This window comes from Moschus berezovskii, chromosome 3 (genome assembly GCF_049115385.1).
Source record: "Moschus berezovskii isolate FMDL1 chromosome 3, NW_MosBer_1.0, whole genome shotgun sequence".
Classification (NCBI taxonomy): domain Eukaryota; kingdom Metazoa; phylum Chordata; class Mammalia; order Artiodactyla; family Moschidae; genus Moschus; species Moschus berezovskii.
This window is the reverse complement of record NC_142462.1, coordinates 112,768,233-112,796,143: the sequence shown is the minus strand read 5'-3', so window position 1 is coordinate 112,796,143 and position 27,911 is coordinate 112,768,233. Positions and strand designations below refer to the sequence as shown.

Genomic DNA, 27,911 nt, shown 5'->3' with positions numbered 1-27,911 from the left:
CGTGCACGCCGGCCTCTCCCGCCCCTGCCTCCAGATCTCGCGAGACTTGGGTGCCTCAAGCCGGATCCGCCCCGGGCGCGAAACCTCGCTCTCCCGGCTGCGGGTCCGCTAGGGCTTCGCCGCACGGTGTGCTGGCAAGCCAGATCCAAGTTAGCCAGTGGGCCAGAGGGTTAGCCAGAGTCGAAAGTAAGTAGAAACCATATCTGGCATTTCGACGGAGGTTAGCAGCGTTAGTAGCTATTATGGGCGTATTCCTGACAGTATTCATTGACCTGATCAATTAACTCGTTTTCACAGGCCCAGTGGCCTGTGATCATGTAGACTCAACCCTTTTCTCATTGTGACGCGACCCTCTACGAAAGAAGCCCGGGAGATCCGACAGCTGGGTCATTTTCCTTAATCTATCCAGAGAGGCTTTAGACCGCCCAACTGGAATAAGTTAGGTTCAGGAAATAACGCCTGAAATTAATACACTAGGAGCAGGCCATCCAGCCCATTCGGATTTATCATTACTTACATAGCAGGAAGCTGTTAGTCTAAATTAGAAGCCATAGAAATTAAGCAGTATTCTCAAAGGAAAGGAAGTTATCTTGTAGAGAATTTTTTTTCCTACTTGACAGCTAAATTTGAAGGATGAGGCCTTTTTGGTATATCAGCAGCTTTGACAATGGAAAAGAGAGCCGGTGGGTTGGGTTAGCTTAGCCATCACCCTGCGTTCCAGACGTAGGTGGACGGATTCCTAACTGTGGGACCTTCAGTGATTTTTTTTCCTTAAATCTCAACCTCCGATGACGTATGTGAGGATTAAATGAGCACACAGAAAATGCCTATCCCAGAGCCTTGTGCTGATGTTTTAACTTTTATTGTAAAATAATAATTCCTTAAGAGGAGACACAGGTACTTTGAAAGGAAATAATGGTGAAAATTTTTGTTTCATTAAAATGCTATATACATTGCCTTTGAACTTTATTAGCAAGATCAATAAAAAATGTACATGAAATAGCAATTGTAGTCTCAAGGTGCCCCTCACCACACCCTTTTTATTCGGCCCTGCGGTGCAGCTTGGGAGAGAAGGCTCAGAACTAACCACTGGCCCCACTGCCAGGGAATTACCCCCAAGATCCCTTTAAAAGCTTGTTGGGTCTATCTTAGAATCATCACAGTGTTTAGTAACTGAAAAGATAGTTTCCTACCAGTTATTCAGAGAGTTGAAAATTCAAACAACTCCAAATACGTGGAATGTAATCCTTTGGAAACTATTTACAGTAAAAGAAAAATTTACAAATTAATACGTGTGAGAGAAGTGCACTATTATATATGGCCGTTCCTGGTGGTGCATGAGGTCGCAGAGTCGGACAGGACTGAACAACTAACACTATTACATGTACAGTATCCTTCAGTTCAGTCGGTTAGTGGTGTCCGACTCTTTACGACCCCATGGCCTGCAGCACGCCATCCTTAAGAGGAAAATATACTAAAATATTGAAATGGTTTGTGTTAGTGAAGAGAGTTTAGTTATCTCTCACTTACTTTCTACCTTTCTGGTTGCTCACATTTTAGATAAATCTCTTATTTTCAGAAAACATAGTTTTTGTCTTTTTTAATCTGATATTCACTGCCTTTTAACTGAGACATTTTACTCATTTATATCCATGCCTGGCGTGCTGTGATTCATGGGGTCGCCGAGAGTCGGGCACGACTGAGCGACTGAACTGAACTGAATTACATACGTGCTTGAGTTTAAAGCTCTTGTCTATCCTGTTTTAGGTTTAATTCTCTCTCCTTTCTTGTCTGCCTTTTAATCATTTTTTCCACTTCTGGTAGTTTGGAAATTTTAGTCTTTTTATTCTTTTACAGTTACTCTAGAAGTTATAAGGGGCATTTTTAATGTATCAAAGTCTAATTAATGCCTTTACACTTCACCCAGAGAGATAATACAGAGAACCAAGAAAACTAACTACATTTAAACCTCTTCCCAAGATAAATGCACTTGTTAATCATATGTTTTGTTTTCTTTTCTTTTTTTGGCTGCACCCCAGAGCTTGCAGGATCTTAGCTCCCCGATTAGGGATTGAACCTGGGCCCACATCAGTGAAAGGGTGGAGTCTTAAGCACTGGGCCACCTGGGAACTCCCAGTTCATTATGGCTTTTTAAAACCAAATTTCATATCAATGTTTGTTTATTTACCACTTTTTCTTTCTTTCTGGAGTCTCTGCCTTTCCATCTGGGATCATTTCCCTTTTGTCTGATGTTTAAACTTTGGGACAGGAGTCCGCAATATACAATTCACTCATCAAATCCAGGCCATTGCCAATTTCTGTGACTAGTTTCATTGGAATACTGCCAGGCTTCTTCATTTATTACTGTCTACAGTTTCTTTAGACTATAACAGCAGAGTTAAGTGGTTGGCAGATACCATACCCTATTGCCTGGAAGACTGAAATATTTACTGTCTAGCTCTTTCCAGACACTTGCCTGCCCTGCCTCAGGGTTTGCTTTGCTAGTAGAGAACTCTGCCATTTTTGTTGATCTGAAAAGACCTTTATCTTGCCTTTCTCAATTCTAGATGGATATTCTAGGTTGAAAGTTATTTTCTTTTGGCACATAGATTCTGTCATTCTGCTGCCTTCCTTGCTCCTGGTAAGTCAGTTCTCAGTCTGTCATTTCTTAGAAGAAAGCTGGGCTGTCTGCTTTCATATTGTGTTCTTTTTGCCTGTATTTTTCTGCAGCTTACTGTCTGGGTGTGGATTTATTTTTATTCTGCTTGTGATTCATTGAGCTTTTAGAAACTGTGGACTGACATCTTTTTTTTAATCAATTTCAGGAAAATTTTTAGCTATTCTTGAATAGTGTCATTCATCAACTTCTGGACCTCCAAATCAGTTTTCATTGTTTCCTCTATCTCTCTTTATTCTCTTTGCATTTTCCACCTTGTTGTGCCAAGCTACCTTCTTGATGCTTTTTTTCTGATGAATTTTATTGTTCACTAACCTCCCTTCCAGAGAAGGCAATGGCACCCCACTCCAGTACTCTTGCCTGGAAAATCCCATGGATGGAGGAGCCTGGTAGGCTGCAGGCCATGGGGTCGCTAAGAGTCGGACACGACTGAGTGACTTCACTTTCACTTTTCACTTTAATGCATTGGAGAAGGAAATGACAACCCACTCCAGTGTTCTTGCCTGGAGATTCCCAGGGACGGGGGAGCCTGGTGGGCTTCCATCTATGGGGTCGCACAGAGTTGGACATGACTGAAGCGACATAGCAGCAGCAGCAACCTCCCTTCAGCTGTATCTAGTCTGCTGTTAAACCTCTCTGATGAATTCTTTACTTTTCAGTTACAGAATTTTTATTTGGTTGTTTTTCAAATCTAAGTAATTTTTTATGGTTTCTGGTTCCTTGATGAAATTCCCAGGGTTGGCTATTATTTGACCCAGTGATCGTAAGTGTTTTGTAATCTGAGTTTGCTAATTATAATATCTGAAGTTTTCTATGGTTCTGTGTCTGTTGTTTCTCCTGGATTTCACTTTTGGGGTCTTGTTTTCTTAAGTATCTGATTATCTTCGTCTGCTGAACATGTACTTGAAAAAATACTTGTAGGATATAATGCTCTCTTTCTCCAAAAAGGATTTTTTTTTCTGATAGTAATTTGAAATACATGTCAAGGATCATCATCATACAAATTCAATGCTTTAACTTCTCTTGACACCAAAATGGCAAATAGCGGGTCTGAATGGCTGACAAGGACTTTTTTATTTCCAGTTCACCCTTGAAAGTGAACTCCAGAGTCCTAGTTTAAAGTGAGTGTGGGTTTCTTTGAGCGCTCACCTTGGTGGGCCTGAGACTTTGCCTTTTGCCTCCCTAACCGCTATGATCCTACCAAAAGTGCAGGTTAATTTCAAAACTGAAGCTACTGCTACTAAATTGGCAAATGCCCTGAGGCCAAAAATGTGCCTTTGTGTGCTGCACTTTTCTTGGTTCTTGTCTTCTAAGATTTGGCCTACTATTTCCTGCTTAGTAACTCTTTAATGATTTTAAGAATTAAAATATTTCATCCTTGGTTTTTAGCTCTGTTCAACCGAAGTGTTAATCTAAATTACCTGGACTGTCATTAACAGAATTAGAAGTTTGTTCTCTTTGTAAACTTTTTTTAATTTTTAAAATTTAGTAACTGTGTATTACTTTTATCCAAAAACAAAGCAAAACCTGTGAATATGTCTTTGTGTACATTCTAGCAATGATATCCATTCCTTTAGGAATAAGTTGTTATAAGGAAACAGGCACTTACAAGAGTAGTATGTACTCTTAATCTATACATGCCATCAACTAGGTAATTAAAAATTAGAATAGGTACAAGGTTGGTGCAAAAGTAATTGCAGTTTTTGCATTATTAAAATTTGCTGCTTGATATTGGAGTACATTCTTAAATGTGGTTATATTATACATCATTTTAATGCACATTTCTTGCTTTGCTGTTTTGCTAATGACTTATTACTTGCTGTTTATTTTATATTTATTCTAGACTAGGAAATGATGTTGGAGAAGGAAATGGCAACCCACTCCAGTGTTCTTGCCTGGAGAATCTCAGGGACGGGGAAGCCTGGTGGGCTTCCGTCTGTGGGGTCACACAGAGTCGGACACAACTGAAGTGACTTAGCAGCAGCAGCAGGAAATGATGTTAGACAAAAATAAATTCGAGCAGTTTTCTTATTCAAGTTCAAAATGGCTTGTAAAGCAGCAGTGACAACTTGAAACATCAACAATGCATTTGGCCCAGGAACTGCTAACAAACATACAGTGCAGTGGTGGTTTAAGAAGTTTTGCAAAGGAGATGAGAGACTTGAAGATGAGAAGTGCAGTGGTTGGCCATCTGAAGTTGATAACGATCAATTTAGAGCAATCATCAAAGCTGATCCTCTTACAAATACACAAGAAGTTGCTGAAGAACTCAGCATTGAACATTCTATGGTCATTTGGCATTTGAAGCAAATTGGAAAGGTGAAAAAGCTCAGTAAGTGGGTGCCTCATGAACTGATCGGAAAAAAAAAAAAAAAAACGTCGTTTTGAAGTGTCATCTTCTCTTATACTGCGCAGCAGCAACAAACCTTTTCTTGATCAGATTGTGACATGCGACAAAAAGTGGATTTTATATGACAACCAGCTCAGTGGTTGGACCAAGAAGAAGCTCCAAAGCACTTCCCAAAGCCAAGCTTGCACCAAAAAAAGGTCATGGTCACTGGTGGTCTGCTGCCAGTCTGATCCACTACAGCTTTTTGAATCTCTGGGAAACCATTACACCTGAGAAGTATGCTCAGCAAATTGATGAGATGCACCAGAAACTGCAACACCTGCAGCTGGCATTGGTCAACAAAAAGGGTCCAGTTCTTCTCCACAAGAATGCCCAACTGCACATCGCACAACCAATGCTTCAAAAGTTGAACGAATTGGGCTACGAAGTTTTGCCTCATCCACCATATTCACCTGACCTCTCGCCAACCAACTACCACTTCTTCAAGCATTTCAACAAATTTTTGCAGGAAAAACACTTCCACAACCAGCAGGAGGCAGAAAATGCTTTCCAGGAGTTCATGGGATCCCGAAGCATGGATTTTTATGCCACAGGAATAAACAAATTTATTTCTTGTTGGCAAAAATATGTTGATTATACTGGTTCCTATTTTGGTTAATAAAGATGTGTTTGAGTCTAGTTATAGTGATTTAAAATTCATGGTCCAAAACCACAATTACTTTTGCACCAACCTAAATAGCATACATTTTGCTAGCCATCCAGAGCAGACAACTCTTCATTTTATTGTAATTTATAATCTAGTAAATAAGGGCTATATAGTAAAATTTAATCACTGCAGTGATTCTTTCGTCATGAGTACCTACCTACCTAATAACAAATTTTATAAACATTGTTCCTGTTAATTTAAATACAGATTAAAAAATTCAAATTCTGGGGTAATTCCCTTATGATCCAGTGGTTAAGAGTCTGTACTTCCACTGCAGGGAAGCACTGGTTAGACTGCTGGTTGGCCTAAGATCCTGCATGCAGCATGACCACCCCCCCAAAAAAAAATAATCAGTGTAAATTATATCTTTTTAGTTGAGTGATTAAAAATTTACCTTACAAACATAAAGTGCCTTGGATTAGCCTGCCTTTAGTTCAAAACTACGCTGCTTTTGTCCACCCCAGATAATCCTAGTATGTGAACCTTTTGTTCTTATCATTATGTTTGTATTTGTGTCTTGAACATTTATCCATACAAAGGACAAGCAAAGTACTAATGACTCAAAACCAGACAGAAACAGTCTAGTCAAAATTCGTAAACATTTGAAGTTTATGGAGAGGAGAAATAGCGAGATATTACTTTACCAGCAAAGGTCCATCTAGTCAAAGCATAGTCTTGTATGGATGTGAGAGTTGCACTATAAAGAAAGCTGAGCGCCAAAGAATTGATGCTTTTGAACTGTGGTGCTGGAGAAGACTCTTGAGAGTCCCTTGGACTGCAAGGAGATCCAACCAGTCCATCCTCAAGGAAATCAGTCCGAATATTCATTGGAAGGACTGATGTTGAAGCTGAAACTCCAGTACTTTGGCCACCTGATGCGAAGAGCTGACTCATTTGAAAAGACCCTGATACTGAGAAAGATTGAAGGTGGGGAGAAGGGAACGGCAGAGGATGAGGTGGTTGGATGGTATCACCAACTCTTTGAGCATGAGTCTGAGTAAACTCTGGGAACTGGTGATGGACAGGGAGGCCTAGTGTGCTGCAGTCCATGGGTTCCCAAAGAGTCGGACACTACTGAGCAACTGAACTGACTGAAGTAGCAAGAACCTAGCCTAAACTGAGTGAGCTACTTGATTGGTCTATTAAAGACAGAGGTTTTAAAGAGTGAAAAGAAGATATTGAAGCCACAGTCAGCCCCATAATAGGCATTTTAAAATGTTGAGGGAATTTTTTAGCGGTCCAGTTTGGCCACCTCATGCGACGAGTTGACTCACTGGAAAAGATTCTGATGCTGGGAAAGCTTGGGGGCGGGAGGAGAAGGGGATGACAGAGAATGAGATGGCTGGATGGCATCACCGACTCTGTGGACATGAGTTTGGGTGTACTCCGGGAGTTGGTGATGGACAGGGAGGCTTGGCGTGCTGTGATTCATGGGGTCGCGGAGAGTCGGACACGACTGAGCGACTGAACTGAACTGAACTGAGTGGTTAGTACTCGACGCTTTCAATGCTGTTGCCCAGGGTTCAATCCCTGATCGGCACACAGCACTTGCAAAAAATTAAAAAATTGTTGAAGGAAGGAAAAAAAGAGAGAAAGCAAAATTTAACCTGAGAGCTAAAGAGTGAATAGGAATTAGCCTGAGAAGTGGGGGATAGTTGGGAGAAAGAGCTTTCCATGCATATGAAGAGAACGTTGAAAGAGAGCCATGGCTTCTAGAACTGAATGAATTTCTGTATGGCTAGACTGTCAGATGTAAAGAGAGGAGAGATGAAGCTAAAGAGATTTAGCAAGGGCCAGATCCTAGAAGACCTTGTTAAGTTTAGCTTGAAGGGTTATAAGCTGGAGAAAAGATCAGATCTGTACATTATGGAAAATTAATTGATTGAAGAGGGTAATTTGGATTTAGTGAGACCAATTAGGGAGGGCAAAGGTTCAGAGAAAAGATGCAAGACATAAGGTCTGCAATAGGGTAGTAGCAGTAGCGGTTCAAGATTCTTAGCGAGTGGAATCTAATTTAGTGATTAACTGAGGATGTGAAGGTAAGGAAGCAGTCTAGAATAACTCAGATTTTTGACTTGAGTGAGTGAGTTAAAAATGTTGGGGAATGTCAGAGAGATTTATGGGGGAATGAGGAGGTTCCGTTTTAGATGCACTGGACTTCAGACGCCTTTGAGTCATCTAAGTGGTGGTTTCTGGCCACTGGACATACAGGCTTTTATAACTTGACTGGGGTGGGGGGTGTGGACTGGCGTTAGCCTGTTGATAATTAAAGCATTGGAATGGAGGTGATCAACCAGGGAAAGCACGTAGAGAATGAGGTTAAGGACTGAGGTCTGCACCCTTTAAGAAACACCAACATGCAAGGGATATACAGAAGGGGACACTGAAGACAAATGGCTCGAGTGAGAAGAAAACAAAATGTATCACGAAAGCCAAGAGAAAAAAAGGAAGGAGTGGTTAATAATGGCAAATGCCCCTTAAGAGTTCAGCAAGATAAGGAATGATCCACTGGGTTTAGTGGAGGAAGGTCATTTGTAAACTTGCAAGGCAGTTCTAGTAGGGAAGAAACCAGACTGCAGTGGATTAAGGATGAATGGCCATGAAAAATGTAGAAAATGTCATGAGACAACATGGATTATTAACTTCAAAATCTGTATGCTGAGCAAAAGAAGCCAACTTAAAAACAGTACATACATATTATGACTGCATTTGTATTAAATACTTGAACAGGCCAAATTAATCTACTGTGACAACAAGCAGGCCAGTGGTTGCCTGGCTCCAGGTGTGGGGAAGGGGGGATGTCTGCAAAGGGGCATAGGGGAACTTGGAGGGGCAGTGAAAATATTATATAGCTTTACTGGGGTGGTTATTACACCGGTGCATTCATTTGTTATTATTTGTTGACCTGCATATTTATTATATGTAAATTATACCTCAATACAACTTATTTTACAAGTTTAAAAAATATAGAAAGTGAGGACTTCCCTGGTGGTCCAGTGATTGAGAATCTGCCTGCCGATGCAGGGGACACAGGTTTGATCCCTGGTCCAGGAAGATTCCACATACTGTGAGACAGCTAAGCCCAAGCGCCACAACTGCCAAAGCCCATGCACCCGAGAACCTGTGCTCTGCACCAAGAGAAGCCGCTGCAGTGAGAAGCACACAGACAACTAGAGAGTAGCTCCCACTCGCCACAACTAGAGAAAGCCACGTGCAGCAACGAAGACTCAGCACAGCCAAAAATAAATAATACAACAATTTTAATGTAGAAAGTGAAAATTCATTCAGTTCACTGAATATATTCAATTCACTGAATACATTCAATTTGTTTGCAAAGAAGAACAAGTTAGAAGATAGCAGCTGAAAAAATATTTGAGATAAAGCTGACTACAACTGAGCCTTGAGTGACAGGTGTTTGAACTGTGCTGGTCCACTTATACCTGGACTTTTTTCAATAGTAAATACTAAAGTACAACCGGATCTGTAGTTGGCTGAATACACAGATGCAGAATCATGGAGGGCCGACTGTAGTTATACTGAGTTCTGTGTGGAGGGTCAGTGCCCCTAATCCACCAAATTGTTCAAGGGTCAATTATAGTTGCTTTTAGATGGAAGAGCCTTAAGCATATTTAAATACTAATAAAATTCAGTGAGAAGAAGCAGTTAAAGCATAGCAGGGAAGAGACACTAAAGGAATATGATAAAGCATGTACTACATCAAAAATTAGAATAGTGAGCTAACAAGTGCCCAAAACTCAGGAGTCCCTAGCTTTAGGACATTCCAAGTATAGAAAGTTTATCACCAATATAATTCATATTCCACAATCAAATCCTTCCATTTTTAATGCTGAGTTCAGTTAATTCTGGATGGTAAGACCATTGATAAGAGGTACACGTTGGTTATATGTGGACAGAAATGGCCTAAGCAAGTCATTTAAGCCATGGGAAATAATTTATTTCAGAAGACTGGTGGCAATAGGGCTTAGAGAAGTTGTTGTTCAGTTGCTAAGTCCTGTCTGACTTTTGACCCCATGGCCTGTAGCTCGCCAGGCTCCTCTGTCCATGGGATTTCCCAGGTAATACCGGAACAGGTTGCCACTTCTCCAGGGCTTAGAAAAGGGTTCATGATAAAAAGGGTGCAGTGGTTTAAGATGAAAACAAGATTTTCTTTTTCAAGCACTTAGGTGCTGTGCAGATGTTTTATATATTAATCTCATTTGTTACAACCACCTTGTTGGCATTCTCCTTCTGCACAAGAGGGAGCAAGCCCAGGTCAATTAACCTAGCCAAGATCACACATAATATAAAGGTGGGATTATAAAGGTGGTAAATTATAAAGGTGGGATTAAAGCCTGCATTTGTATTTCAGGCTTCCTCGGTGGCTCAGCAGTAAAGAATCTGCCTGCAGTGCAGGTGGGTTTGACCCCTGGGTCAGGAAGATCCCCTGGAGGAGGGCATGGCAACTCACTCCAGTATTCTTGCCTGGAGAATCTCATAGAGAAGCCTGGCAGGCTAGTCTATGGGGTCGCAAGGAGGACACAACTGAAGCGACTGAACATGCACACTATATGATTTCAGACCCATAGTAAGTATTTCTTATCCTGCTATGCAGGGTTTGGGGCTGAGTGGTAAAGAATCCGCCTGCCAAGCAAGAGATACAAGTTTGATTCCTGGGTTGGGAAGATCCCCTGGAAAAGGAAATGGTTACCCACTTCAGTATTCTTGCCTGGGAAACCCCATGGAGAGAAGCCTGGTAAGTTACAGTCCATGGGGTTGAAAAAGAGTCAGACAGGACTTACTGACTAAACAACAATCCTGTTATGCAATTTTGCCTCAAATCTCATTCTTTAAAAATGCTACAGGAATTCCAGGGCAGTTCAGTGGTTAAGACTCGGCATTTTCACTGCTTTGTGTTGGATTCAATCGCTGGTCGGGGAACTAAGATCCCACAAGCCACGTAGCAAAAAAAAATTATTATATTACAGCCGCCTGGGTATATTAATATTTTAACAAAAGCAATCAAAAGATTGGTCTACCTTAATCCTTTTGCTTTCTTCATCTTAGTAAAGTAAAACATCTTCAGATAATAATGCACCCAGGTGGCACTAGTGGTAAAGAACCCACCTACCAGGGCAAGGAAATGGAAGAGACACAGGTTCAATCCCTGGGTAGGGAAGATCCCCTGGAGGAGGAAATGGCAACTCACTCTAGTATTCTTGCCTGGAGAATCCCATGAACAGAGGAGCTTGGCAGGCTACAGTCCTTGGGGTCACAAACAGTCGGACATGACTGAAGCAACAGAGCACACACACATATATGAAATAAAGCAGGGGAGATAGGATATTAAACATTTTTACTTTTCTGATCTGTTCAATTGAATAGATGCTTGGTTTGACCTCTTAATACTGTTATTTTAATGTTAATCTCTTGGAAGAAAAAGATGTTTTGAAGTACTTTATGAGTGTTTGTTTAGGTTGTACTCCTAGTGAGTAGAACTGAGCCGTGCATTCAAAACACTGAATAACCGTCTATGTAAGTCACTGTGGAAGACACTTTACAGAATACAAAAATGGATGAGTTGTCTTCCTTACTGTAAAGGAGCTGATAGTTCAGGGAAAAAGAGGTTTTATGTCTATGATCATACCAGAAGAAACTGACATATACCACAAAGGGGCCACAGGTAAAGAATTATTGGTAGTTCAGAGAATTTTTATTTAAGGAATTCAGGATGTTAGAGGCAAAAGAAACATTTAGGAGTCTAGTTTAACAGTTCAGCCCAACGATTTCCAGTGCTTGAACTGGGACAGAGACAGTGATGCTAACAGTTCTTGCAGAACTGTTTTTCACTCCAAACTTACTGATTGGATGTGGAGAGTGAGAAGAAAGAGAAATACAGAATGAATCCCAAGTTCTTGACTTTTTCAGCCAAGTGCATGGCAGAGTCCTTCACCTTGATAATTCAAGTGGAAGAGCAATCTGACATGGAGGTAGAAGGCAGAAGGGGAGAGAAGTCAGTGTGCTCATCCCCTCACCCGCTCCCTGGTCTTCTGCAGCCTGAACTTGAGTGGTGGCCGTGTTCTCATACCTAAGGGTCAGGCCTCGGGAGGTACTAGCCCTCCAGTGTTGTAGCCCATCTCATTCACCTTAATTCAAACCACATCTTTATATATACACATACATACATATCCCGTCGTTAACTCTCAATAACCCTGTTTGAGCATACCATCTGTTTCCTACCAGGATCTTAACATCGTATTTGTTTATTTTTAAATAAAAGGTGTAGCTGTATAATTATTTCTTAATACATAGGAAACATCTGGAAGGATGCACACCAACTGTCAGCAACTGTAGGACTGGTAATGGGCTTGGAAGAGGGGACGGAGAGACAAGGGGAAAGATGAGAGGGCTTTCTACGTCTATACTATTTGAATTCCTTACTAAAAGGCTGTATTAAACTGAAAAATAACTAAGAGTTTTCAAAGTAAATCAAGAACATCAATCAGCCTAGTGTAAGAACTTCAGTAAATTCACTGAGAGTAAAGATGAAACCTCCCTGAGAAACAGTCAACAAAATTTCAGAGAAAACCCCTAAGCTTTAAAAAAAAATTTAATGATAAATACATATTGACAGAAATTAGTAAACTCTTGCATGAAGACAGCATCCAAGGAATTTCTCCATTTTCACGGCTCCCAGCCCTTCCCTCCAGGCTGCTGGGGCAACTGGAGACCCACTAAGCCAGCAGACTCCTCCACTGAGCGCTCACCCTTGCCATGAAATTCCTGATGAAGGGCCACGTGTTCTCGAATGCTGCGTAGCAGGCAGAGATAGGTGGCAGCTTGGAAATGAAGCTCATGCTGGGCTCTGCACAGTTTCTCACTGGTGACCTGGAGAAGTAGCAAGGTCAGATAGTCTGTTAACAGCCCAGCTGCAGATACAGGGCCACTGTATTGAGACAGCATTATTAAACAAGCATTCTCTAGAATAAAAGTAAACTGCACATAGGAAATACAAACATATGTTTGTATATACTTAATACATCTGTAATTTGACCACCTGTTAACTGAAGAATTTTATGAGGAGTTTCAGTGAAGCATTTCATTGAGTGTCCTCAAATTTTAATACTGGAAAAAAGAAGTTACCTCCTTTCAACATCCCTCATTTAATGAATGCGGGATCTAAAGCCCAGAGAGGTTCCATGGTTGGTTAAGGCAGAGATGGGGAACCATAGTCAGGTCACTAATCATTAATGTCACCGAAGGAATAAAATATAGAACTTTTTACCCTTCAATAAATGAAGGACTGCTTTATTTTATGTGACTGTGGACTTTGGTTAATAGGGCACATGCCTTTCAGTGAAAATTAAAAACTTATTTTGTCTGAAAAATAGTTTTGTCTTCACCAGTAACAAAATGACGGCTTTATATATATGAGAATCATATGTTCATATTACTTAATTATACTCCCTCTCACAATTTACATTTTCATCTGAAAAATCTTCTGATGACCTTAAAAAGCTGGTCATAATTAACTTCCATATTAAGTACATTAGCACACAGGCTTTACTTGTCTAGCTTTATGTTCTGAGGCTGTGATAAAGGGGCAGGAAAGGTGAGAGGGAGATGTGTGCATAGCCTCAGATGACTTAAGGAGCCCTGACCAAGTGTGGATTAAGCTCTGGGCACCACTGCCTATATATGCTTTTCTTTGACCTTTCTTTACTGGAATATCTAGGTTTGGAATCTGAAAACCAGTATGTCTGATTTAAGATCTGCAGATCATATATATGAAAATATAAACTGCTCAAAAACAGAATTCAATTTTATTTTTCAATTCTGTTTTAATCAATTTGACTTTTATAATTAAAAATTTATGAGATGAACACTAAGGTTAAGCATCAACAAAGAGTAACGTTCATCTCTTAAGTCTAGTTTGATTGAAACAGGAATTCTACGTTAGTATAGGACAGCACATAACCAATCTTGATTCAGCTAAGCCTGAATTATGAGAAGTGTCAGTAATATAACTTAGTAAATGAACCACCACAGATCAAGAGATCTAATGAAATAGAAAGCTGTATTTTCCCTATGGAGAAAGGGGAGATCTCTCCCTAATTGAATCCCTTCAGCCTAGAGAAAGGAGAGACAATGGGCAAAGATGATTACTGAGTTAGCTCTGAGCCAGCAGGAAATAGAATCCATACCCAATTCCTCTCATGCATTCCAGAGAGTTGTTTCTAGAATATTTAGCATGAATTTCACATTTATTCCCAAGGGATTTCACAGCCATTTCCAAGCCTCACTCAAGGGCAAACAATGTTGCCTCCGTAAGGCATAAACTACAACCTTGTCACATTAAGAGTCATGAGTGATTTCCCGTTACCTTTACACTGAGGTTTAGATTCCTGCCCACCTCCTCTCCCTCCTTCCTGCACCACACCCTCAGCCTTAGCTGCTCTCAACTGTCGATTCCTCTCCCCTCTTGGCTTTCAGCTGTGCAGCTTCTTGGACTTTTACTAACCCTCATTTACTTGCTAACTCTAATATTCTTCAAGTTCCTGGGTAATAAATTCCATCCTGTAAAGCCTACCTCTTCTATATACCAGGACTCCAGGCGTCTCTACTCCTTTAGCATTTGTGTATTCTAAGTTCTTGGTCAAATGGCTCTCAAGTGGAACACAAGCTTCTTAAAAGGCAAGACCCATGTGGATCTTACTCGTCATTTTTAGTCAAATTCCTATTAGTACCTAATATTGTGACCTTTCAAAACTTAGTCGAACTTTAGTTCCAACATTTTGCATTCTAACTTCCATGGCTTGGAAAATCAAAAGAGTTTAAGATAATGATTCTCCCCTTTCCATACTGCTCAAAGGACGCCAGGTTTCCTTCGCTAAAGCCCAAGCTAATTATTCAACTTACTTCTGAGATACGTTGCAAATTCTTTCCAAGCCAGATCAGTAACTCTAAATCTAGTTGGGCTTGTACAGTTCAACTGTCCCTGAGTCTCAGTTGCCCCATTTGAAAAAAGAAACTCTCTTTCATTCCATCTTGCCTATCCGGGGTAAATGGAGTGCTGGGGTGCAGAATTCACAAAGAAATTGTCCAAGGATGATGGATGTTCATATTTATCTGCTACAGATGGAAAAATTGTTACTTGGTCATACATCACACTAATGTAACTCACAGTACCACCTCCTCATTAGAGGTGTCTAGTTCAGCTCTACAACGAGCGTTCTCAGTCCTGTCCCACTCTTTGGGACCCGGTAAGAATGAGCTCCCATTTCCTCCTCCAGGGGCTCTTCCCCACCCAGGAGTTGAACCCGCGTCTCTTCAACTAGCAGACGGGTTCTTTACCACTGAGTCAGCTAGAAGTGGCGGCGTAGTCATGTTCTTCAAGTAGCTCCCAACATCCCTCGCCGCATCTACAACTGCTTCTCAGAATAGCTCTCCTAGTGAAGGCGCGTGTTGGATAGATGCTGTTGACTAGTAACCCTACGGAGAAGGCAATGGCAAGCCACTCCAGTACTCTTGCCTAGAAAATCCCATGGATGGAGGAGCCTGGTAGGCTGCAGTCCCTGGGGTCGCTAAGGGTCGAACACGACTGAGCGACTTCACTTTCACTTTTCGCTTTCACACATTGGAGAAGGAAATGGCAACCCACTCCAGTGTTCTTGCCTGGAGAATCCCAGGGACGGGGGACCCTGGTGGGCTTCTGTCTATGGGGTCACACAGAGTCGGACACGACTGAAGTGACACAGCAGCAGCAGCAGTAACCCTACACTCATCTTTCTGCTTGTCCCTCTGTTTCTTCCATTTCACTTTGCTCCAACTTTCCCACAGGGGAATCTCCAGGGACGGCTCCACCCTAGGACGACTTTGCTCTCCCGCCGGTCCTTGCTGAGTCCCTGGGCTTAGGTCTTAGACCAGGGCCTAGAGCCTGGGTCTGTCTGGAGGAAGCCGGGTCCTCAGAATTGCGGGTTAAGGCCAGGCGCGCTCCATCCCGCCCGGACCCGACTCTCCCTCCCTCCCCGGAAAGGGGACGCTGGAGCACCCGGACACGGGCTTCCGTACCCGATGTGCACGGAAAGCTTTGACGAGGTACCGATAGGCCGCGGTGTCGCGATAGGGTCGGCCTGTGGCGGCGTTCAAGTAGCGCAGCTCCCGTAGAAGGCCTCGCCAAGTGCGCAGCGGTGACCCTAAGGCCGCCATTTCCCCGTCGTCGGAGTCGGCTGCGGGACGGCGCCCCTACGACCCTCCTACTCCCTCACCCCCTGCCCAGCCGCTTAATGGTAGGGCTAGGACCAGTCTGCAGGCTCCCCCTACCGATCGCAGCATAGTGGGATGTCTCACTTCCCTTCTCAGCCGAGCAGCGTTAATCGAACGCCGAGCGGCTTCCTGAGGTGTTAAGAGGAAAGCAAACGAAAGCCGAGTGTCACTGAATGGCCTGGAAAAAGCCTGCCGGAGAGAAAAGGTCCATGTTCGTTTCCTGACTGCGTCATGTCAGACGCCATTCTCTGACGGAGCACCGCTGAACTTGGAGAAAATGAGGGCATATCGCAAGTGGGTGTCAATTTAAAAATAGAAAACTTTGAGATTTTATTTCTAAAGAGGATATCAAAATTCAACCTATTGGCTTTCCCAAAATCTTAACGAGATCACGGCTTAGAAGGAAATGGGAGTCTATTGATTCTCACAAACTGTAGCCCCAAACCTAGAAAAACCACGCACACACTTCCCATCTTTAAAAAGTAAAATCAAGTTAGCATATGTCGCTGTAAGTGTTTAAGAAGGGGAAAAGGCAAAAGTTTTATTGAAAAGTTCATTTTAAATGCAAGAAAATTTTGCCACCCCAGATGGGACTCGAACCCACAATCCCTGGCTTAGGAGGCCAATGCCTTATCCATTAGGCCACTGGGGCTTCTGTGAATATCGCGCTCAAACAACGTTTTCAATTTTTTTCCTTCTTGGTACGTCATGTCAGCGTTTCCTCTTAACCTATCCTAGGAAACCACACTTAGTACCAATAATAGGGGGCGAGGCATGCTGGGAGTTGTAGTTCAAGAAACAAAATCCCGCGTTACAGCTCCAAAGGTTTTGCCCTCGAAAGCAGCACCGACGCGCCGGACGGAGAACGGGCGCGCGCACGGTTTTATGTACACGTTTCCTACGCGGTACCCCCGCGCCTGCGCAGAAGCGCACTTACGACGTCTCGGAGCCGAACCCTCTTGGGACGCTGGCCGACTCTTCGAGATTTGCCTTTAGAGTTTCTGTCGCATTGGGTTTTCTCCGGAAACAGCCGGCCCCTTCCGGCGTTGCGGCTTTCCGGACTTAGCTTGCCCGCCATCCTGCCATTAGGTGGCGTTTGTGGCGGTCATTTTCTGTTTCCGGTTGAAACTCAGGCCATTTCCGCAGAGTAAGGGGCCAGTTAGAAACGTTTATCTTCCGTTCTGAGTTGGCGGCTCAGTGGGAAACATGGGACAGCAGGGATGTGGAATTAGTTAATGCATTAAGAATTAGTTAATTGGAAACAACTAGGAGTTTATTTTGGTTCTTTATCTAGTTGCATAAATTGGACAATTCATTTCTGAGTCTCAGCGACATTACCCCTTGCTTAAAATCTCGCAGTGGCTCCCCGTTGCCAGTAAGATAAACTTAAGACCGCTGGACCCTACCTAAATTGACCGTTGCCTATATCTTCAGTTCAGTTCAGTCGCTTATCCTGTCTGACTTTTTGCGACGCCCATGGACTGCAGCAGGCCAGGCCTTCCTGTCCATCACCCACTCCCGGAGTTTACCCAAACTCATGTCCATTGAGTCGGTGGTGCCATCCAACCATTTCATCCTCTGTTGTCCCCCTCTCATCCTGACCTCAATCTTTCCCAGCATCAGGGTCTTTTCAAATGAGTCAGCTCTTTGCATCAGGTGGCCAAAGTATTGGAGTTTCAGCTTCAACATCAATCCCTCCAATGAACACCCAGGACTGCTCTCCTTTAGGATGGACTCGTTGGATCTCCTTGCAGTCCAAGACACTCTCGAGAGTCTTTTCCAACACCACAGTTCAAAAGCATCAATTCTTCAGTGCTCAGCTTTCTTTATAGTCCAACTCTCACATCCATAGGTGACTACTGGAAAAACCATAGCCTTGACTCCACGGACTTTTGTTGGCAAAGTAATGTCTCTGCTTCTTAATATGCTGTCTAGGTTGGTCATAACTTTCCTTCTAAGGAGTAAGTGTCTTTTAATTTCATGGCTAAAGTCACCATCTGCAGTTATTTTGGAGCCCCCCAAAAATAAAGTCAGCCACTGTTTCCCCATCTATTTGCCATGAAGTGATGGGACCGGATGCCGTGATCTTAGTTTTCTAAATGTTGAGCTTCAAGCCAACTTTTTCACTCTCCTCTTTCACTTTCATCAAGAGGCTCTTTAGTTCTTCACTTTCTGCCATAAGGGTGGTGTCATCTGCATATCTGAGGTATTGATATTTCTCCCGGCAATCTTGATTTGAGCTTGTGCTTCATCTAGCCCAGCATTTCTCATGATGTACTCTGCATATAAGTTAAATAAGCAGGGTGACAATATACAGCCTTGACATACGCCTTTTCGTATTTGGAACCAGTCTGTTGTTCGTGTCCAGTTCTGACTGTTGCTTCCTGACCTGCATACAGGTTTCTCAAGAGGCAGGTCAGGTGGTCTGGTAGTCCCATCTCTCAGATATTCTCCCCTTAATTGAAATTTGTTTATCCAGGTTTCAAAGATGTTGCAAATTTAAGACAGCTCTGAGAAAGGAGAAGAATTGAAAGTAGGTTTTCAATAACTGTTGGTATGTTATGGTAAGGGGCAATAAGACATAATTCTGAGTTCCTTTTTACTGAACTGCTAAGGGACTCTTCTCCACTCCAGTATTCTTGTCTGGAGAATCCCATGGACGGAGAAGCCTGGTAGGCTACAGTCCACGGGGTCGCATAGAGTCGGACACGACTGAGCGATGGAACAGAACGGAACAGAGTAAACAGATAATCATATCAGTTCTGTGTAGCCACTGGTCACCAAAGACGGCCTCCTAACAAGCTTCCCCTTTCATACATACGTTGTTTCTTATGACAAGAGGTGAAGCATTTTACCCATCCTTCCCACCATTCCTGCCCTTAAATCGGAGCAGGCTTTGTGACCAGCTTTAACTAATAAGAATGTTCTGGGACTTCTATGGTACCCCAGGTTTAAAACTGTTAGCTTTCACAGTGTGCTTCTTATCTAGCTACCATGCTATGAAAACCACAGGGCTCACAGAAGAATCCTGAGACAGGCCCAGCTGAGCTCTCAACTGACAGCACTAATTACCAACCAGGGAAGTGGGCCGACTTGAATGTTCCAATCCAGTAGCACCCACAAGTTACGATAGTCTTAACTGGTGTCATATGTAGCAGAGAATTGCCCAGATGAATCTAGTCAACCCAAAAAAACGTTAAAATAACATGACCGTTGTTTGAGAATAAATTCCACTAAATTTTAGAATAACTGTGTGTCAACAGAAAACCAAATCAGTCAATGCAACGCCTCTTTAATTAAAAGTGTTAGCAGTCAGTTAAAACCAATACTGTTTGTCGAATAAAAAACTTCTGTTGACCTTATATAAACCTAAGGTTGCCAGGCTGCACACTGTATCCCAGGGGATTTCACAGGCAACGTCTCAGGGGACCCTATGAGGTAGTACTCTGATTTTACCTCCTTTGAAATGTGGGAACAAGCTCAAGGCAGTTTCATGGTTTAGTCAGCTTTACTGACTGCTCAGTGATAAAGCCAGCATTTGCTCTCAGGCAGTCTTAATTCCAAAGCCTATTTTTTAAACTTAAAAAAAGTTTTAAAGCAGAAAAGGGATTTTTATGAAAAAGAGGTGGGATCATAATCAGAATTTCTGGGTAAGGTTCGAGACCAGGTTTGGAAGCTACACAGCCAAGAACCTCACCTAAAAGCCTGCTCCAGATGTGGTCCAGTGAAAACAGCAGCAGGCAGAGTCACTGCAGCTTGCAGTGCTGACACAGGGACACTGGCACCAAAGCTGTGGCTGGCACCAAAGCTGTGGCTCCAGGACACTGGCCGTAACTGGCTCCTCTGCTCCAACTTGTGCCAGAATGGAGAAAGTCATTACCTAACAGTCAGAGCTCTGGGCTGAGTACTTCTACTAAACATGGCCTGGGTCATGTGCCCATGCTGGTCAGAGGTGGCTGGGAAAGCAAATACTTTGTCATTCAATGAATTTGTATTAAGCTTCTACTATGAGGCAGGCACTTCTAGATGCTAGGGCAACAAAAGCACAAGTAGTATAGGTCAACCTTTCCTCTACTCATGGAAGTTCCCATTCTAGAAAGGGGCAGACGATAAGCAAATAAACAAGCAGAACATAAAATCTGCCAAATGGTGAGGAGTGCTATGAAAAATAACTAAATAAAGCCAGGGGCAGGGGATTAAGACCTGTTACAGATTCTGGGCGGTCCTTCTGGATAAGGTAAGGACATTTGAGCAGAGACTAATGATGTGCAGAAGCTGCATCTTCAGCTTGTGTGTGTGTGTGTATACCCACACTTTAAGTAGAGACCCTGCCTCCATTTCCCACCCATTGTGAGACCACCATTATTCTGTCATTCAAGCTCTGTGAGGAACAGGAGAAGTTCTGGGACAAGTTTTCTATGCCCAGAGAAATGGTAGAACAGACCCTTGGAGGTCTAGTCTTAACTCTGCAACTACAGCAGTGACTGGCTACCTGGCCATGCACGTGGGCATCTGGGGGAAATTTTAGTGAGAAAGAGACGGGACTAATGAAAGAGGGAGATTCTGAGATGAGACATACGTAGGCACTTGCTTCCATCAGTTGTGATTCTAGAAACATGTGTCACAAGGCAGTGATTTCTAAACTACTTTGTGTATCCACAGTGGTAAAAATCTTGTGCCTCCCCCATAAGTCTTTGTATTTATTTAAAAATTACATACATGTACTATTGATTAGTGTAGTATATATATTTAAAACCTACACAAAGTAGAAATAAAATGTTCTAAAAACAGTATTTTGAAAACATTTTTATTGTATTTATTAACAGTAAAAAAAGTCCCAATTTCTCTCAGTAAAGAAAGATGAATATACTTTATTGAAAATGCAGTATAATACAATATGTTTTATTATTTTGAAAATCTTGGTCTAACACATTTGGGGCAACAAGATCACATAGTGATAAACATTTCTAAACATACATTTTCAAATTTCTCCGTTGCATGAGTTTCTTTTTAAAAGGCAGTCACTTACAGCTTTAAAAAATTACTTTTAACTTAAAGGGAACCTTTAAATATGTTCATTTCTTCCAGAAGATCAGCTAGGCAGTTGTATCCATCAGGGATGAATCAGAACAAGAGAAACCACTGCAGGCTTTTCAAGCAGAAAGCAGTCGCGTGCAGGGCACTGAGATGCCCGATGGCACTCTTAGAGGGCCCGCAGGAGTCAGGGGAAGCTGCCACTCACATTCAGCAGCTCAGAGTATTGGGAGGTTGCTGCTCTTACACAGGTCGGAAAAAACAGGACCTCCAGTGCTGATCAGAGCTGCTCCCCCAACCCCCGAGTACTCATATAGGAGCTAATAGGAGATTATATGTGAGCCACGGAGAACTTTTAAGTCTACCATGAACGGCCCATTTTGCTAGGCGCTGCCGCTTTTCCCTCCCATCTACAAAATACCCTATGAATACATCTGGCAGAAAGAAATCACATCCAGAACCTCGAAGGCAAGGAGTTTGGGAAATGTTTCCATAATTCTAATCCCTGTGATACATAAAAGGATGTAGGAATGAATGCTGGCTGCCAAAAACCAGGCTGTAGCCCACACAGCAGCATACTCCTGAGCCTCTTGTTATCACAGAAAGGGACAGCAAATGAGAAACACTCACCCCTTTTGTAAAAGAAAAACAGGTAAATTTTAAGTTAGCTCTTGTAAATCCTTTTCAGCAAGCTAATCATTGCTTCAGTGTAGCTTATGTTATTTTTATGTAGTCTACTTCCCATTACATAGTAGTTTCTGCTTTTTAAAGGTCTTACTTTTAAACATTAACCTTACCAATAACATCCTGTAGCATACAGACTGCAGTATAACACTCAGAAGCACAGGTGACTATTAACCAGCAAGCCAGACTTGCTAGATGTAAGCAAAATGCAATTTATCCCTCCTGCCACTGCTGCTCACGGACTTCTTCCTCTCTGGCATGAAATCGTGGGTGGTTCTCATAGCTTTTCCAGGGAGTAACAGGCAATTGGATTTTTTTTTTCTTCCCTCCCCCCCAACCCCGCTTTGGTTTTTAAAAAGTTCAACCTGTTTTAACATTAAAACTCCAAACTTGTTTCCATAAAACTTCTCCCCGTTGTCAGCTGAGGCTGCCACAGGCTGAAGATGAGCAGTTAGGACTGCAGGATACAGCCTACTTCTCCATCTCCCCTGAACTACTCTCCCGCTCTTCAAATGTAACCTCTTCCTGGAACAAGCTGGATTTGTATAAACAGAAAGCAATGTTGTTTTCTCATGAGTGCCCCTACACCAGGAGTGCCCCTACACACTTGCTGTAATGATTTGTTATGCTTGGATGAAATTCACGGCTTTTTTTCTTTTCGGTGACAAACAGGTTAAAGAGTTATCATTTTAAAAACAGTCTTTTTTAAGGTATGAACCAGTCTTATCCAGTATCAGATCAAAACTGCAAATGCCAGTTTTGATTTAACATTTCTCTCCTCCTCCAGCCTGGAAATGTGAAGAGAAGGGGGATCAGGGTCAGTGTCATTTCTGCTTCTCACTCCCTCTTGCCTCCTTGCTGGCTGCTGTTCCAGTAGCAGTTGCAGCAAAGGACAGGAGATGAGGTTTTTTTTCGTTGGTAGAGAGATAAGCTGGTGTCCGTGTCCTCAAGGAGCAGCAGATTCCAGTGTTGCTTCTTTTTTTATAGCTCAATAGTTTCTCTTTCTCTGGGGATCTCTCAGCTGTAGTCCCTTGTGGGCCGTGTTTTCTCTAGTTATTCAGGATGCCTGCACCGGCCGCTTAGTTTCCAGGACCCGCCCCTCCACTGAAGTCATTTCATCCATCCAGGTGTTCCCTTTGGTTGGGTTCCTTCTTAAAATGAGCAAATCTGATTCCGTTTCTTGAGAACCACATCAGACCCACAGGAACTCGGGAACTTTGACATGCAGTCATGCCACACTCCCCACGCATCCTTCTCTCCTCTTCTGTCTTCTCCAGGCGCTAGTCACCTACTCCTCACTTGTCTTTAGACTTTAAGGAGTCAGACTCCTGTGTCCCTCAGATTCCACCGGAAATGGGTCAAGCCCTCCAAATGGTCCTGTGGAGGGGCCCCCTCATTTGGCACGAGTTGAAGAGGAAGCATCCCCACCCTCTCCTGCTTGGGCAGCAGAAGGGAAACATCCAGCATATTGACAACTGCTTCCAGAAGGAATCTTCTCTCATGGAGCCTGGAGGCAGGTGCCAAGCCAGCTCATCCGTCCCAGCACTGAGCTAGTGCTTCCCAGGATCCGCTTCACAGTCTCTTAGCACGTGGTGCACAGGTAATCTAGCTCCCTTTCCCTTTAGAACGTGGATGGACTTGGCACCTACTGTTTTGTTCTCGGCCTTTGGGGTTTCTGGTGAAACTGACACAGAGAGAGTCCCACTTTAGTAAATGAAGGTACCATTGTCAGACCTTCCTTATGGAACCCCCGTTCTTTCACCAGGATGCCTGAGGCACTGCAGGCAACATGGCTAGTGAACTGGACTGCCTGAACGTACAGTTAATACAGAACTATTAATATTTGTTTTAGTGACTAAATCATGTCCGACTCTTTTGCGACCCCATGGACTGTTGCCCGTCAGGCTTCTCTATCCATGGGGGTTTCCAGCAAGAATACTGGAGTGGGGATTGCCATTCCCTTCTCCAGGGGATCTTCCTGACCCAGAAATTGAACCTGTGTCTCCTGCATTACAGGCAGTTTCTTTGCCCTTACATATTAAGTATAATCTTATTGATTTGTTAAATTTCAATATTATATATGTTTATGGGGTTTCCCAGGTGGCGCAGTGGTAAAGAATCCACCTGCCCTGGAGAAGGAAATGGCAACCCACTCCAGTATTCTCGCCTGGAAAATCCCATGGACAGAGGAACCTCTTAGGCTGCAATCCATGGGGTTGCAAAGAGTCGGACACGACTGAGCAACTTCACTCTCAATTTTCTTCACTGCTGTAGTATGCTTAGGCTGCAGCAGACCCTCCAGAAATATTTGTTGAATAAAGAATTAAATGATAAAAAAAAAAAAAAGAATCCACCTGCCAATGCAGGAGACGCAAAAGGAGTGGGTTAAATCCCTGCATCAGGAAGATGCCCTGAAGAAGGGAATGGCAACCCACTCCAGTATTCCTGCCTGGAGAATCCCATTGGCAGAGGAACCTGGCAGGCTACAGTCCATGGGGTCGCAAAGAACCAGACACGACTGAGGACAGGGACCTTGACCTTAACTTATGTTGACATAGAGACAGCTATTTTTATGAAACTATGTATAAGACTCTTTTTTTTTTTGCAATATGAAATCATACCTTTAATCTCTTATCATGAAGACATCATAAAAATATCCTTATAAAAATTCCCCATAAATATAATTTAGAAGGAATTTTATTAACACTTCCTTTATTGTTAGATATTTATGAACTCTAAATTTTCTTGATTAAACACAGTGCTGGTGTGAAAATCTTTGTGCAAAGGTATTAGCTGACATTTTGAAATATTTCCTAGAAGTTGAAGATTACTCTAAGACTCTTGTATTTCACATTGTGGAAGATTAGATGTGCAGAGAAATCTCAATATAAGACACCTTAAAGTGCTGGGTGAAATTTCCATACACATAAAAATATTTTTTCAAAGTGTGAATGAGTAAAAGAAGCCAGAATAACCAGAAATCAGAGAGGAAGAAAGGGAACAATAAATGTAGCATTTACCCTGAGAGATAATCCTGGTGGCCTGCTATCCCTGGTGGCCTAGAGTGTGGATTTTAATTTGCCTTAGTGAAAGTGAAAGTCACTTAGTCGTGTCTGACTCTTTGGGACGTCATGGACTATATACAGTCCATGGAATTCTCCAGGCCAGAATACTGGAGTGGATAGCCTTTCCCTTCTCCAGGGGATCTTCCCAACCCAGGAATTGAACCAGGGTCTCTTGTATTGCAGGCAGATTCTTTACCAGCTGAGCCACAAGGGAAGCTCTAATTTGCCTTAGTCTATCCAAAAAAAAAGAGGAAGCCTCAGATCACCTTGGTGGGAGGTCAGATCATGTTGCTAAGCTCCTCAGTTGTGTCCAATTCTTTGGGACCTCACAGACTGTAGCCTGCCAGGCTCCTCTGTCCATGGGATTCTCCAGGCTAGAACACTGGAGTGGGTTACCATTTCCTTCCTTCAGGGTATCTTCCCAACCCAGGGATTGAACCTGTATCTCCTGCATTGGCAGGCAATCCTTTACCACAGAGCCACCAGGGAAGCCCGGGTCAGATCATAAACTCTTACAAAATGATGGCACCCCCAACAATTAACCTTATTGCTGGGAATGAAAACAATATCCCTGACCTCTCCGAGAGGAGACTTTTCTGTCTCAGCTCAGGGCTGGGTGGCATGTGGGGAAAAGCTTCTATACCAGAATTCTTCACCACCAGCAGCAACCACTCATATGCATCTGTGGCTAGAAGTCATCCTATCTCTGTGGCCTTGAAATCCTTAAGCTGAACATTCAGTTAGAAGTGGTCTTAGAATGGTAATGTCCCTAGAAACCTAGAAGAAGCAAACTCAAATACTCTTTAGAGGAACATACTTTAAATCCAGGCCTCAAAGAGTGCCCAAAGTGCAGAGGTATATTAAAAGAAGAAGAAGAAATCACCAAACACATGCAGAAATAAGCCAGTTTAAGCAAGTTAGTAGAAAAACTGTAGGACTGGACCTACAGTTGGTTCAAGATCTGACTCTGGTGTGTGGAACTTCGTGGGTCTGATGCTCCCAACCCACTAAGCACATGCTAGGGCCCTGACCTTGGCCTCTCTCTTTAGTACACTTCACCAGCTAAGAATGCTGCTAAACCCAGGAAAAAATAAGCTCACACATGAAAATGAGATATTTGAGGAGTATAATCACAACAGGGAGACAATAAATGGAACATACCGTGCTAGACAAACCAGAATGGAACAACACTGATCAAAAACTTAAGCATAATAAAGGTCCTCACAAACAGGATAATAGTAAGAAACAAGCAATTACATAGAACTAAATGGAAATATATATGAAATATGTAATAGCTGAACAAACCCAATACAGTGGGTAAAACAATGGCTACCTAGCTGAAAAATGAGTAATAATCTAGATCAGCTCAAGGAATTTTCTTAGAAGGTATTGGAAAGAGATGGAAAATATGAAAGAACATTTAAGAAATAATAAGTCAATATCTGAACAATATGAATCCCACCCAGAAAGAGAGAAAATGGATTTAGGGAAGGGGTTGGAGAAGAAAATGGCAACCCACTCCAGTATTCTTGCCTGGAGAATCCCATGGACGGAGGAGCCTGGTGGGCTACAGTCCACAGGGTCGCAAAGAGTCGGACACAACTGAGCAACTTCACTTTCTTTTCACTTAAATCATAAGTAAGAGGGAGGATAAAGGGAGGAAGGAGGTGGGAGGGGGGTTCAGGAGGGGGAACTTATGTAAACCCGGGGCGAATTCATATCAATGTATGGCAAAACCAACCAATATAATATTGTAAAATAATTTGCCTCCAATAAAAAATAAATTAATTACAAAAAAAAATAAATCATAAGTAAGAACTTTCAAAAATTAAAAAGGACTCCATAGGTCTCATGGAGCACCAAATAGAAAAATTATGGAAAAATCAAAATTTTAACATATTACATGATATTTAAGAACACAAGAGGGAGGGGATATGTGTATACTTATGGCTGGTTCCCACTGTTGGACAGCAGAAACCAACACAACATTGTAAAGGAATTATTCTCAAATTAAAAATAAAAAATTTAAAAAAGACAAAATGCTAAAAGCTTCTAGAGAGAAAAAGCAGAAAGTTCACAAAAGCATAATAATTAGATTTATACTAGTCTTCCTAAAAAATACAATGGAGACAAGAAAACTGGTGAAGTTATATATTCTAAGTGAACATAGAATATATTTTCCTAAGGAAAATAACCTAAGAGTATTATATACAGTTAAACTATTACTTAAATGTAAGGACAGAAAGATGATATATTCAAACATACAAGGCCTTAGAAAATTCACAAAACAAAAAGTCTTTTTGAAAGCCCTCCTGCTTAAGTGAAATGAGTCAGAGAAAGACAAAACTGTATAATATCACTTAGATATGGAATCTAAAAAATGCAGCAAACTTGTGACTATAATAAGGAAGCAGACTCAACAAACACAGCGTGGTTACGAGTGGGGAGAGTCCAGACTTAGGGACAAGCTAAGCTAGCAGGGCATTCTGTACAACACGGGGAATACAGTCAATACTTCATAATAATAAATGGGATAGAACCTTTAAAAACTATGAATCGCTATACTGTACACTATAACAGCTAATATTTTACATCAGCTGGGAATGTAAAATGGTCCAGCTATTGTGGGAAACAGTTTGATGTTTCCTCAAAAAAAATTAAACATAAAGTTACCATATGACCCAGGAATACCATTCCTTGGTATATATACAAAAGAACTGAAGACAGATATTCCACAAAAGCTTATACACAAATGTTCACAGCAGCATTATTCATAATATTCAAAGAGTGGAAACAGCCCAAGTATCTATACTAATAAATGGATATATAAAAATGTAATATATTCATACAACGAAATACTATTCAGGATATAGATAGCTTGGATATTAAATTTAATATTAGGGCAAAAATATATCATAAAGGAAGATTATATATTGTTGAAAAGAAAAATATATCAAAAAGGTATAACCAAAACAAATACAACATTGTAAATCAACTATACTTCAATTGAAAAAAAAAAAGAAAAAATAGATATAACCATAATGAACATATATTCACTCAATATATGCCAAGACCAAAGGAAAAGGAAGAAGATGCACATAAACAAAACAGACAATGAGAGCAGGAAAACAA

The 27,911-nt window shown here is 42.0% G+C and overlaps 2 protein-coding genes and 1 non-coding gene across 3 annotated transcripts in view; all 3 read right to left on the bottom strand.

Moving 5' to 3' along the window:
* Positions 1-16,103, bottom strand: part of LUC7L2 (LUC7 like 2, pre-mRNA splicing factor) — a 70,039-nt gene extending 53,936 nt beyond the window's left edge. The window contains exons 1-2 of the mRNA XM_055421351.2: positions 15,802-16,103; positions 12,498-12,618 (exon numbers count right to left, since the gene is read on the bottom strand). Of these exons, the coding sequence (XP_055277326.1) occupies positions 12,498-12,618; positions 15,802-15,939 (259 nt within the window). The 5' untranslated portion in view covers positions 15,940-16,103. The remainder of the gene's footprint in view (positions 1-12,497; positions 12,619-15,801) is intronic.
* A 472-nt stretch (positions 16,104-16,575) lies between these two features.
* Positions 16,576-16,648, bottom strand: TRNAR-CCU (transfer RNA arginine (anticodon CCU)). The gene has a single exon. It is a non-coding gene; the product is annotated as a tRNA-Arg (tRNA).
* A 4,671-nt stretch (positions 16,649-21,319) lies between these two features.
* The window catches only part of UBN2 (ubinuclein 2), a 92,203-nt gene continuing 85,611 nt past the window's right edge, over positions 21,320-27,911 (bottom strand). The window contains exon 15 of the mRNA XM_088834685.1: positions 21,320-23,398. Within this exon, the coding sequence (XP_088690811.1) occupies positions 23,360-23,398 (39 nt within the window). The 3' untranslated portion in view covers positions 21,320-23,359. The remainder of the gene's footprint in view (positions 23,399-27,911) is intronic.